Source organism: Lissotriton vulgaris, unplaced genomic scaffold (genome assembly GCF_964263255.1).
Source record: "Lissotriton vulgaris unplaced genomic scaffold, aLisVul1.2 SCAFFOLD_2729, whole genome shotgun sequence".
In the NCBI taxonomy this organism is placed as follows: Eukaryota; Metazoa; Chordata; class Amphibia; order Caudata; family Salamandridae; genus Lissotriton; species Lissotriton vulgaris.
In genome coordinates, this window is record NW_028247236.1 from 31,109 (window position 1) to 44,416 (window position 13,308).

At 43.0% G+C, this 13,308-nt stretch overlaps 1 protein-coding gene across 1 annotated transcript in view; it reads left to right on the forward strand.

The window, feature by feature from the left end:
* Positions 1 to 1,132: 1,132 nt before the first annotated feature.
* LOC147665203 (phosphatidylinositol-3,5-bisphosphate 3-phosphatase MTMR4-like) overlaps positions 1,133 to 13,308 on the forward strand; it is a 269,189-nt gene continuing 257,013 nt past the window's right edge. Inside the window, exons 1-2 of the mRNA XM_086949677.1 lie at positions 1,133 to 1,279; positions 11,118 to 11,207. Of these exons, the coding sequence (XP_086805803.1) occupies positions 1,133 to 1,279; positions 11,118 to 11,207 (237 nt within the window). The remainder of the gene's footprint in view (positions 1,280 to 11,117; positions 11,208 to 13,308) is intronic.

Here is a 13,308-nt window from a genome sequence, read left to right on the forward strand (position 1 = left end):
GCTAAATTTGTGCCGCGACGAAGAGGCTAAACAAAGACGCGAGCTCATTCAACCAGACGAATACGTACTTCGACGTTGTTTGCCAGTATGTCTATCCAAAATTTCTGCAGGGCAGTAACCAGGAAAAATAAACACCTTTACGCAGTACTACTGCTTGGAGTCCGTAGATCAGAGAGGCAGTGGGCCACGTGGTAGATATGAGAGGCAGTAGGCCACGTGGTATTACGACATCTTTTCCAGTGACGGTAAGCCATCCTAGTAAGTAGTACCAACCATCCTCTAATGTGTTATGCACATTTTACATTGTTATATATTTATAAGCATAAATGGGTATGTATATATGTGTGTATATATGTGTGTGTATATATATATATATATATATATATATCAGTCAGACAAAGGTGGTAATGTGGTTCTTTGGAGCAGAGCTGAGTATATGGAAGAAGCGTTTCGCCACCTTAATGATACAGTTTGTTATGAACCTTGTGACTTCAGAACGGTCAAGAACATTCAAACAGCATATTGGAAACAATTGAATGGATGGAAACGAGATGGTCTTCTTACCAAGGAAGAAATGAAATATCTGTATAAAGATCATCCAGTTATACCAAATCTATACTTCATTCCAAAGGTCCACAAGGGGGTAAGACCAGTACCTGGGAGACCAATAGTATCTGCCATCCACAGCTTGTTTGAAAATACGTCTAAGTATATCGATCATTACTTGCAAGACTTTGTGACCACCTTACCAGCTTATATCAGAGACAGTACAGACTTTTTGAGAAATTTGGAACAATGTGAATGGTCTGCTGACTGTTTACTGATCACCATGGACATTGCCAGCCTTTACACCAGTATATCCCATCACGATGGTTTGAAGGCTTTGAGTTATTTCCTCGCCAAAAGACCAGTGGAACTCCACAAGCATAACGCAATGTTGTTAACCATGGTTGAATTGTGCCTCAATAATAACGTCTTTTTGTTTGACGACAAATTGTACAGGCAGTTAAGGGGGGTTGCCATGGGGGCATGTTTCTCCCCGACCTACGCGGGGCTCCACGTGGGTTGGTGGGAGGAGCATGTCCTCAGGACGCAATTTTCAACCATCTGGCAGGAGAACATTATCAAATACATGCGTTACATTGATGATATTTTCATTATTTGGCGAGGGAGCAAAGAAGAGGCTATTAATTTTGTCAATGCCATCAACATCAATGATGCCAACCTCATTTTCAGTGCAGATATAAGTGAGACTAACATTAGCTTTCTGGACGTTCAAGTCAGTATAGTTAATGGTGTCATAACAACAGGCCTGTATAGGAAAAGTACAGCGGGCAACACCATTCTGCACGCGCAGAGTTTCCATCCAGGACACACTATTAGATCTATCCCCTATGGGGAGTTCCTTAGAATACACAGAACGTGTAGTTCATCTGAGCAAAGGAACCTCCATCAATTAGAAGCGATGAAAAGGATGGAAGCGAGGGGTTACAAACCCATTGCCCTTAGATCGGCAATGGACAAAGCAAACAAATTGGTTAGATCCAAACTTTTGCAGGCCCCTAGTAATTCCACATCTGTTATTGACAACTCAGTTGGCAATAGTGATCCCATTAGATTGATTACAGGTTTCAGCCGACAGGCCCACCAAATTTCCAAAATGGTCAGGAAACAGTGGTCAGTTATTCTTACAGACCCAATTTTGAAACAGATAATGCCCAACAAGCCTGAAGTCACCTACAGGCGAGCTTACAGCATGAGGAATGCTTTGGTTTCTAGTTCCCCCGAAACAGCCAACAAGGCAGATTGGTTGTCATCACGGAAGGGTTTCTTCCGCTGGATTTCCTGCAGGGCGTGCAAATTTGGAACCAACACCAAATCGTATATGACGCCTTTTGATGACAAACCTATCAATATAAGAGCCTATTTCAATTGCAAAACGGAGTTAGCAGTCTATGTTCTCACGTGTTCGTGCAATTTGAGGTACGTCGGGAGCACGAAATTACCAGTGCACCAACGCATCCTACAGCACCTGAGAGCTATAGTGAACTGTGATAAAAGTTATCCAGTAGCTCGCCATTTTGATCAATTTCATAATCGAAACCTTTCCCATCTAAGTTATTTTGTAATTGATGCAGTTAAGACCAGTAAGAAAGGTGGCGATTATGAAAAACGATTAAGGCAGTTGGAGTCCCTATATATAGTTCGCCTCAACACCAAGATCCCGGGAGGTTCGAACATGGGGGAAGATCTGAGCACCTTTCTGTAATTGACGGTAGTGCAGTTGCTAAGTTGTGAACTCATTGTGCAATCTGGCAACTTTGATGTCATCTAACATTTCCTGACCATTGCTTGATTAGCATTATCTGTATGTTAGCGCATTTACTTACGTGCAATAGTCACCTCAGGCATCATGTATGACCACTATGGTAGTTGTCGCTTTGGTTGACAAGTGGGCAAAGAGGTATCTTTATGTATTCACATATTTTAATTCACTGAAACAGTTTAAGTTTGGAATTTTTATTCCCTTCACATCCTGATGTCCTCTCTGTGATATATGTAGGACATCCTAGCACTCCCTCACCTTTTAGCTATATTTTTTTGTATCTTTTTTAGCGGTAGAAGAATACATTGTGTGAATTGGAGATAATTTTATACGCGCCTGAATATTGATTAGTGAACAAAACAGTGGAAACCAATTCAAGATTGTGCATTTGATAAAGTTTGGACACACAATGGAATCGTTAAACATTGCCCATATGTTGTGGACAGTTTGTGGTATGAAACATTTAAATGCAAGGATTCGATTACATTATTATGGTATATATATATGAGATGCATAATTAATTTATTGTATATTTGTACAGTTGAATAACTTTGCGTATTTGCACGTGTAATGTTTACATAAGTTTAGGCTGCTAAGCATTTGCACTTTATAATGTATATATATTCATTGTTTTATTGTGTAAATTATTGTATTTGTACAATTAACATGCCGCGTATTTGCACAGCTAATAACTTTGCGTATTTGCACGTGTAGTATGTTTACATCAATGCTGCTAAAAAGTTGCACTTTATGTAAATAATTCCTTGCATGGGCTGTTAAAAGCTGTACCACAGTCCCTGGAATTATGGGATGTTTCTTAAATGTATATTTTTCAATGTCTTTGCACAAAAACTTCTAGCTTGGCTCCGCTGTGATATGGCCGAACCATTAATCATACATAATGTAAATAGGTTGCAGCCTCAGTCCCCTTTTTAGTTCAATGTTACTTAATGGGGTTTTTTGGCGCGTTTGAGCAATCAACCAATGTATTTATACCATGCATATACCGCTTACCCGCTGACAGTGAGCAAGGGCGTTCACGCCCGAAACGCGTCTGTTTGGCAGTGTGTTGCACCTCTGCACGTTATATGAAATAAAGGACGAAGAAATACCTTGAAAAAGTCTGGCTGTGGATTTATCCATCTTTGTCTGCGCACTGGATTTGTTGTGGAAGCGCCGCATCAACCTCCGGTTGGAATTTATATATATATATATATATATATATATATATATATATAATCTAATGATCATAAAACATGATATTCAATTTCTATTTAATCTGATTCAATTATGTGAATCTAAGAAAGATCCAATACTGGAATAAGAAAATAAGTTACTTACCTGTAGCTGTAGTTCTCCAGTATTAGAATTTTTTTTTATTGTATGGAAAGTAGTTTTACTCTTTCCACCTCTGAGAGGCATAAGTCAGAACTGTACAAAGGCTGTCGAAGTGCCTAACCACCTAACCTCTGCTGTAATCCTTTATATTTGTTAGTACATTGTTAGCCATTTCAGTGCCTTTTTCTGCAAGTGTTTTTTTTAACAGAGACCAAATTAGGGTGTGGGTTGGGCAAAATGTGCCCTCCAGGCAAACTCCTCACCAGTCAAACTTTTCTGTCATAGTTGCCTGTGCTTTTTTCCACATGTTCAATTGTGTGCGTGTGTGCGTTTGCCCCTGCAGTTCTATGCGGTGATGGCATTAGCAGTGCTTTTTGTAAAATATCATGATGGCAGCCTAGGATGGGAAACCCAAGGGGTCTACATATTGGCTGTAGTCGCCAGGGGTGTATTCAATAAGTCTGACTTCACAATAGCCTTTGCATCAATATGACTAGGGCCGCATACTTCCCACCCTCTGGTTATAGACCTTGCATTGATTCTCTTTTGCTTTTATGATTCCTTGTTTCGCATGCTAGGATATAGGTCCCTGTTTTTAACCCCTTCGATGCTCATGACGGAACGGTTCCGTCATGAGGCACAGTGGAGCTGTGCTCATGACGGAACCGTTCCGTCATGACCACACCCATTATCATTGACCCTCAGCACAGGAGGGGAATATGTCAAGCAGTGATGGGGTTAAATTCTAACAACTCAATTGCTACCAGTGATCACCTAACAGGACAGAGGAGATCTTCTTTCATTTTAGCCCAGTAGCACTTAACAAGATTGCATTCCCAGTGTGCAAATACGTGGCTTGTCGAGATGTTTACAGGCAACTTTTCGCTTTCATTTACGAAAGACCTAGACAACCTATAAACATAGTGACCCCTGCTTCTTCATTCCTGAGCTCTTTCTCGAATTAGAAGTCGTAAACCGACTTCTGTTTAGACCTTAGCCTGGTGCATAGCTAGCACAGACAAACACTTATATGTCTCGCTCTTAACCAGCTTGTTAATCCTGACCAACTACATCCATCCTGCCGCCAAGCAAAAGGGGCAAAGAACCGAGCTATTGATTGCCGCATTTGAAACATGTTTATGTTTATGTTTTTGGGATTTTTATTGCGCACAACTACCCTGGGGTGTCTCGGCGCATATCGAACTTCCTGGGACAGAGAGCAGCCAAATGAATCATTGATTAACCAGGTTTTCAGAAGTTTACGGAACATGAGAGTGGGACTGGTTTTGACGGACAAAGGGAGAGAGTTCCACAGCCTGGGTGTTGCTACTAGAAAACGTCTGTCTCCCCAGGTAGTTGTTCTAGTACGTGGGACAAGGAGGAGGTAGGTGCAGGATGAGCGAAGTGATCTTTTAGGGGCATAGATCTGAAAAGCATCCTTAAGGAACCTGGGTCTTGCGTCATGGATGGCCTTGTAGGCGATACAGAGTGCTTTAAACTTAATCCGACTCTTAACTCTTATCCAATGCAGATGACGTATGGCCGAGGAGGTGGGGCGGTGACTGGGGATGCCGAGCAGGATTCTGGCTGCCGCATTTTGAACTGATTGCAGTTTGGTTAAAACCTGTTCCTGCGTGTTGTGGAAGAGAGCGTTGCCATAGTCCATCTTAGAAAAAACGAGGGTGGTGATCAGTGCTTTTCCTGCAGCTGGAGGGAGATATGGCAACAGCTTCTTAATCTTCCTCAACATATAGAAGGAGGATGCGACCACTGCATTCACATGGTGCTTGAATAACAGCTTGTCATCGAACATGACACCGAGGTTTCTGACCCTGGCAACCGGAATGGGAGGTGAGCCCATTTCACTGGGCCACCAGATGGAAGACCATTCCGGCGAAAGGTTGCCAAAGGTCATCACCTCGGTCTTGTCCGAATTTAATTTCAAGCAGTTACTCGACATCCATGAGCTAATGGCCAACATCCCCTCCTGGAATCTTGCAGCAACGGCTGTTCCATCCTTATGCACCGCCAACACCAATTGGGTGTCATCCGCATAGGTGGTTAAGCGCAGCCCGTGTGCTTTTATAACCCTCGCCAAATCCGCCACAAATATATATATTAAATAATGTGGGGCTTGGCGAGGAGCCCTGGGGCACCCCACACGGAAGGGTGAAGGTAGGCGAGTAGAAAGTGCCCAATTTCACCACCTGCGTAAGGTTGGCCAGAAACTAAGCAATGAGGTCCCTGGCAAGATGGGTCACCCCCAAGGATGTGACACGGTCGATGAAGATGGAGTGATCGACCGTGTCAAAGGCAGCGGACAGATCTAGGAGTACAAGGACCGCCGCCCCACCCTGGTCCATGATAGTCCTAATCTCGTCAGAGGCCTATATCAAAGCAGTTTCTGTGCCATGGCCCTTCCTAAACCCGAACTGGGTATCATCTAAAAGTTGATGGTAATCGATGAACCCCGAAAGCTGTTGGTTCATGACTGCTTCAAATATTTTGGCCGGGAATGGGCGGCAGGCAATGGGTCTGTAATTAAAACTTACCCACCCACAATTAAAACTTACCCACACACAGGCCAAAATAATATTGTCTAGGGACTTAACATGAATGTACTGCAAGACAGGGAAAACAATTTATCAGGTCCCACACAGGCAAGACATTGCAACACAAGCAGACTGTATATATAGGGCAAGAGATGTGCGACTCGCTTGGACGATCTTTAGCTGTATACGTTTAATGGACGAGGGCAGTTGGATAGCTCCGCAGCAGTCACCAGAGAGACGAATAAAACAAGCTAAACCATCGATTAGATCCTGGCTGGCCCAAATTTCCTTACTCTCATCTCTGATTTTCAAATAAAGGAAAGAGCAGAAAGCGACCACCATTCTCAAACCTTTACACTGACCTCAACTCTAATAAGGTCAGGTCAAGCAAAGGCCATGTCCTTATCAATCGATTACACATATGCCTTTTATCAAATGGCAAAAACCGACACTTCAACTCGGATATAATGGAAGATACGTGGAGAGCCCACATTAAAGCCACATACAACACTATCTCACTCTTAGGCGAGTCAAACACTTCTAAACCAGAAAAACCAATGGGGACGGTAGCCAGGATGACAGCAACTCACGCGGCACAAAAACTTATAGCCATCGTGAAAATAGAGACCAAAAATGGCACACAACAACTTTAAAATCAATTTCACCATCGTAATATTTATAAAGAGGACCACTCTCAACCAGAATCCCTGAAGATAACTAGGACAAAAACATTGAAATTCCACCCACAGATCACACAAGAGCAGGTATTGAAAACCATGAAAAAAATTGAGATCAGATGGAGCACCAGGGCCAAATGGCCTGCCAAACGCATTATTCAGACAAGATCCATCCTTTTGGTCTGGCTATCTTACTCCACTGTTCTCATGTATTCTAAAGTCCAGCACGATTCCAGACTCCTGGCGAGGAAGCATTCTACAACCAGTATATAAATCAGGGGCTCGCTCCGATCCATCCAACTACAGACTGATCGCGTTTATCGACGTAGAGGCAAAATTCTACGCATCAAACTTACTGGCAGACCTGGAAGATTGGGTCAGCCACATAAATCTCATTCCAACCACACAAACAGGATTTCGGGCAGGGATTGGCACATTAACAAAAATATCTGCAGCCACCCTTCTAGCCAATCAAGCCATTGCAAAATAGAACATCCTGTACATGTTTTTTAGACCTAAAAGAAGACTTCGACAAAGTCTCAAGAATTAAGCTATGGACGAAAATGAAAACATGCACCCCAACCATACTACTAGAGGCAATCATCAACCTTTGTTCCCAAACATGGGTTCAAATAAAAAAAGGATATGGGCGCAGCCTAACTAATAAAATTCCAACTAGCATCGGCCGAAACCAGGGGTGCATGTTGACTTCTGTCTAATTAACATCTATACAGCTGACTTAGAGAAAAATCTTTGCTCATCACAAACGACCGCCCCCCCCAAATTGGGCAATACATCAATTGTAAGTCTCCAATACGCGGATGACATCGTCCTCTTATCTCCAACGCCCCTAGGTTTGCAGCGGCTGATTTTCCAACTAGCAGCATATACCACCTCTGCTCAATTAGTAATTAACCATTAAAAATCGAAGGTTGTGTGCTTTTCCAACTGCCCCAAAAAAGCCCCAAATTCACTAGGACTTTAAATGGCAAACCCTTGACCACCCAGAGGGACACATAAAATATCTGGGTTTCCGTCTAGATCGCCACCTCAACTTTAAGCAACACCTAGACCAAGAGCAAATAAAGGCACAACAACTGCTATTCGCATTCAAAATCTTGCATAAAAAAACTCGGCAGTTGTTCTACAAACCATTTGCTAAAGGTCATGGTGGAAAAATTTCTACCATCCATGTCATACGGATCAGAAATGTTAAATGCGAAGGATTTGACAGTTTAAAACAACGCTCAACCCAGTTTATTTCAGAAATTGTTCTCAATTCCACGTCACATCTCACAAGCACAGATAAGACTAGAATATGGTCCAAAAGACCAGATACCTGCAAGACAAAGGAGCCTTGGTAAAATACTATTGGAGGATGAGTGCAGCAGATGACAACACTGAAGCCCATTATTGCTGGCAGGAGACCGGAAAACAATCTAGGCTAAGCAAATCCGTATTCCCAGTCTGAAATGAATCGGTTTCCGCATTAAAATTAGACGTGGCTTGGCTCACAATAACGACCTAATCTGGGTTAAAAAATGCACCGAACAAAGCCATCAAGCAACATTCATTGCTAATAGACAAAGCCGCCCACAAACCTCATCCATGGGCTGTGATGCAATCCTACAAAACGTTGAAACCCCAACCGTATTTGTCAGAACATTTCTCATGCCAAGAAAAGCGGTACTTGACCCTACTAAGGCTGGGATCATTCCCCTCGAAAGATCTCTCCAAAATTGAAAGGTAAGTGGCCAACAAAGGAATGCTGCCTCTGCGGACAAGAAGATGAGTCACTACTACACCATATCCATATATGTATTTGTCCTGCGCTACAAGACACCGAGGAAAACTCTCCTTCAGTAAACACTGAGGAGTGAACAAATAAGGTCCTGCAGAGGGGCTTTCATAAAATGTCTCGGAGGCTCATCAGTTCAACTGTCCTACAAGGCAATAAAACTTTGAAACATACCAGCAAAAGAACTAGCTAGGGGGGACTGCTGAACTGAACTTGACAACACAGAATTGCTTTTCTTACTCGTTTTTAATCATTGCTCATTTTCTTTTAGCACTTGCTGATCATTATATCCTGGAGAAACAAGCTAGTCCATGTACAGTTTTAATCTATTATCTTGAAGTTTGTTCTGTTCTATGCACATGAATCCTGACTTGTTGCTTTTCTAATGATTTTTAACTTTATCAATTGGTTTGATGTCTTATGTATTTTGGTGGTTTGTTCCACCCATTTATGATTTAAAAAAAATCTAATGAAAGTATTTTCTACTACACTTTTACAGTGCTAGGCACTGAATATCTAGCATGGAAACATAAGTGAGACAAGATAACAAAAGTGAGAAATGGCGAGCCGGGTGATAATCTAATCACAAAGTGGAGAAGCCATACAACTGCATGTTTTGTTACGAGGCTTTTAGGTATAGGGTTGGAGAGTTTAAATACTTGAGCTGCAGTTGTCAATTCAAAGGTAATGCCCAACTTAAAAATGTTTGAATCCCAGCCACTTAGTGGTCTAGAGTTTCCTACCTATCCTCCACTACCCAGTTCTCTGAGGTTTTTAACTCCTACCCCTGTGTAATAAAGGACGTGGAGGGTAGGGGGGAATAGAATGCTTTTTCTCTCGAAATGCCTTCGTCCTACCCTGATTGACAGTAACCCCCTTGACTCAACTTTCTCCTGACCAGTTCCCTTCCGAGATCGGTTGTTGCCTCTCGGTTTATCTGGATACTGAGCATAAAAGTACTAATTCATCGGGAAGGAGGTGAAATGGGTAAGAGAAGCAGCTTCTCAAGAGTGGTTAGATGCAATATTTAATTGCTTAGAAGGGATAGTATAACTGCCAGTGGATTCTTGAGTCTAACATGGATTCAACTTTGGTTTCTGGAGACTCATCCACTAACTTAGATGATGGAGGGTTCCCTTATATTGCCTCTCCACACCCCCATGTCCCTGCATCCGGTAGTAACGTTCACCCATGACACGGTGTACAACAAAGTGGATTATCCACTGGTCAAGTAACTGTAACCCAACTGATGTGGCCTTTCACACAAACTCTTACTTTAAAAGCCCCGACAAATTATGGAGGGCATTTACGATGGTCAGCAAGCTAGACAGAGTTCTTTTGATCATAAGTTATTTGTAAAAGAGCCCTGTCTTCCCAGATGTAGGATGAACAGATGTAATATTTCAATGTCCTGTAGAAACCAGCCACCCTGTTTTCTGGAGTCTGGTAGCATTAGGTAACAAAATGACAATATTGACCACAGTGCAACTGAGTCATTTTTGACTTCTCTCCTTTTTCTTCAAGTGTCCTTCAGTACTTCAGTTTTGCTTAAGTTCTTCCACACTGGAAGGGGAAATTGGTGCAGTGGCCGATGAAAGAAGCAACATCCTTCACCATTAATCTCTTATTTCTTTTCCTCTTCCCTCCTGCTGTGCATCATTTTTTAACATTAAATCAATAAGGCTGTTAGTCATCCACCAGTTTACTTACGATAAAGTCTCTTTTAAGTACTCTCAGACCTGGTAAATGAGAGGGCTACAGCGTCGTCCATCTGTGCTTTTTGCTCTTTGATTTTTCTTAATAATCTGTGCTGTATGACCTAAAACTAAATAAGTACCCATGATACACTACACAAGGCTTTCATTATACCCCCATCTTAAAAGGTTCTATGTTGCTTCCTCTGTTTTTTCTACTATAGCTAGTCTGTGAGGGTGCCTACATACAATGAATTTCAGAAGGGTATGTATCCTCTGCTCAGAATTTAAAGTGGTTATTCCTTGAGCTGAGCTGCAAAAGTGCGACTAGAAGCGTTCTAGTATCTTTGCGTGAAATGATTCCACACCACAGTTTTTTTGTAATGAAAATACCCATGGTGGAGTGTCGGTGTTTATATGCAAGCAACTTGTTTTTTCTCCCTGTATTATAGTGTTAGTAACCACTCGGCAGCACCATGGGTGCTGTTTATTAACACGAAAGACGTTGAAGATGAACATATTTGTTAAAAGAAGATTGGCAAAGAGGCTGTTTGGTGGACATTAAGAAGTGGAAGATAGGGTTGCACATAAAGAGAGGCAATCTGATAAATCTGGAGCAAGATAGTACAACAACAATGATATGAGGTGGCGGGATGGTATTCATTTGGAGGATTGGAAATTCTTTTCACTGTTGGTTTAACATTGAAAACCTGTGTTTCGTTGTTCTTCCAGGGTGAAGAGGGGCCTCCCAGTCTGGAATACATTCAAGCCAAGGATCTGTTTCCTCAAAAGGAGCTTGTGAAGGAGGAAGAGGAATTGCAAGTAAGAGAGAGGAAATGGACATAATGTGGTGGGATTTCATATTGTTTGTTGTCTGCAGAGGAAACCTAAGACATTGGCTGCTAGAACTACAATATTTGTCCAAGTAATTGTCTTTTGATAAGTGGGAAGCAGTTGAGTTTGCCATGAGGTTTAATTTTCTCCTTCAATTATCTCTTTGTAAAAGGAATTACAATTGCTTTGATGTATTTAAAGGCAACTGGATCCTGGACAGTTTATCTGGAAATGTAAAGTAAGCATCAGGGCAGCTGAATCTACCTTCTCCATTATTCGGGGTGTCTTTCATAGATTCGCATGCTTGAATATTCCCCGTTGTCGAAGTGAGAGTCCCACGGTACATAAAATAGCAGTAATATATGCATATATAGATGAAAAAATTACATAATCATACATATATACATATAGAGCAATAAGATATAAAGATATCATAAAGTTAAGAAAGTACCATAGAACAGAATAGGCCCATAGCAGCCTAAGGGAGAGTTCACTTTAGTAACATATTAGTCATTTTAATGGTCCACATTCCAGCCAATCAGGCTACAACACCCTCTAGAACCTTCTCCTCAGAAGCCCAAGTCCTCAGATTTTCAACTGCACGTCGTGTGAAGGGAGTCTCCCTGAGCTCTGCTCAGTTTTTTCTACTTCATAGCTCATTTTCACTTGACAAATGTCTTCCTCTAAGAAATCTTTATTTAGACCATGTTCATCCTGTGGTAAACTGAGACTGTTTCATGAAGATCCACGTAGTAAATGCATTTACTGTCTCTATCCGGACCATGAAGTCAAGAACTGTAAGTACTGCCGTACTTTTTCTAATCCCGGAGAAGACCTCTCAGAAGCGTGGGTCAGAGACGCAGATGACCTCTCCATTCCTCAAGAAAAGAAGACTTGCTGAAGTCTCTAAGAATGTCTCCCCACAGGACTTGCCTCCAACGCCTATGGGACCTGGTTCTCTGGCGTCAGTTCAAAGCCGTGCCATCGTCTTCTAAAACGGGCACTGGCTCATCGACGGGATCGTCGACACGTCCGTCGACGACATCGACGACGACCAAATCTGTTGATGCAGTCTCTAAGTCGACGACGGCATGTTTAGCGTCTTCTGGAACTATGTCGACGACGTCCACCTCGTCGACGACGCCCCATGAGGTGAGACCCATTGCTTCCATTATTAAGATCTCGTCGACGATTGCCAAGACCGCCTCGTCGACGAAAAGCCTCCGTCGACGCGTCCATCTTCGTCGACGCGTACATCTTCCTTCGACGAAAGCTACACCTTCGTCGACGGGAACCTCTTTGTCGACCGGGACAACCCAATCGAATGCTGCATCCTCCTCGACGGTCCCACCTTCGTCGACGAGTAAAATTCCGACGACAGCATCCTCGTCGACGGTGACATCTGCGTCGACGCTACCCTCTTCGTCAAAGGCGTCGTTGACGGCGAAAAAACCTTTTGTCGACGAAAAATAAAGGGAAGTCTCATCCGGCTACGGATTCTTCATCGACAGACACAGCGCTGACAATTCAGCCTCCTTCAGAATCTTCTGCTGCTTCGTTGACGAGCTAGTCAACCTCACACCATCCACTGGCCACAGCCACCACTTTCACAGTGGTCACTGCTTCAATGGTCAAAAGACGGGTACCTCTTCTGCATTGAAGTCCTGTGAAGAGTGGCACACTTTTCCCCTACACACCCCCCACGCTAGTCATATCTCACCTTAGTTCCTCGCCTCGCTCGCCCCAGGCCCCTCTCCCTAAACCCATTGCCTCATGTCACACAATGCACCCTACTCCCTGCTTCCAGCCTCTGCGCCTGAACCCCACCCCCTCGCAAAGCTCACGCTGTTGCACACATCACATCTCACTTTAGCTCCCTACCTCTTTAGTGCTCTCGAACATGTCCTTCATACGTCACATCTCACTCTAGCCTCTCACATAGCTCATTCTACCTCTCCCGTGACTCTCCACCCTGCCGCCACCTTCACATCATAGCTCACACTAGCATGCTCACACACTCACATGTCCCATTTAACACTAGCTCCCTCACACACCTTGCCCCCTCACATATCACATCTCCCACCAGCTG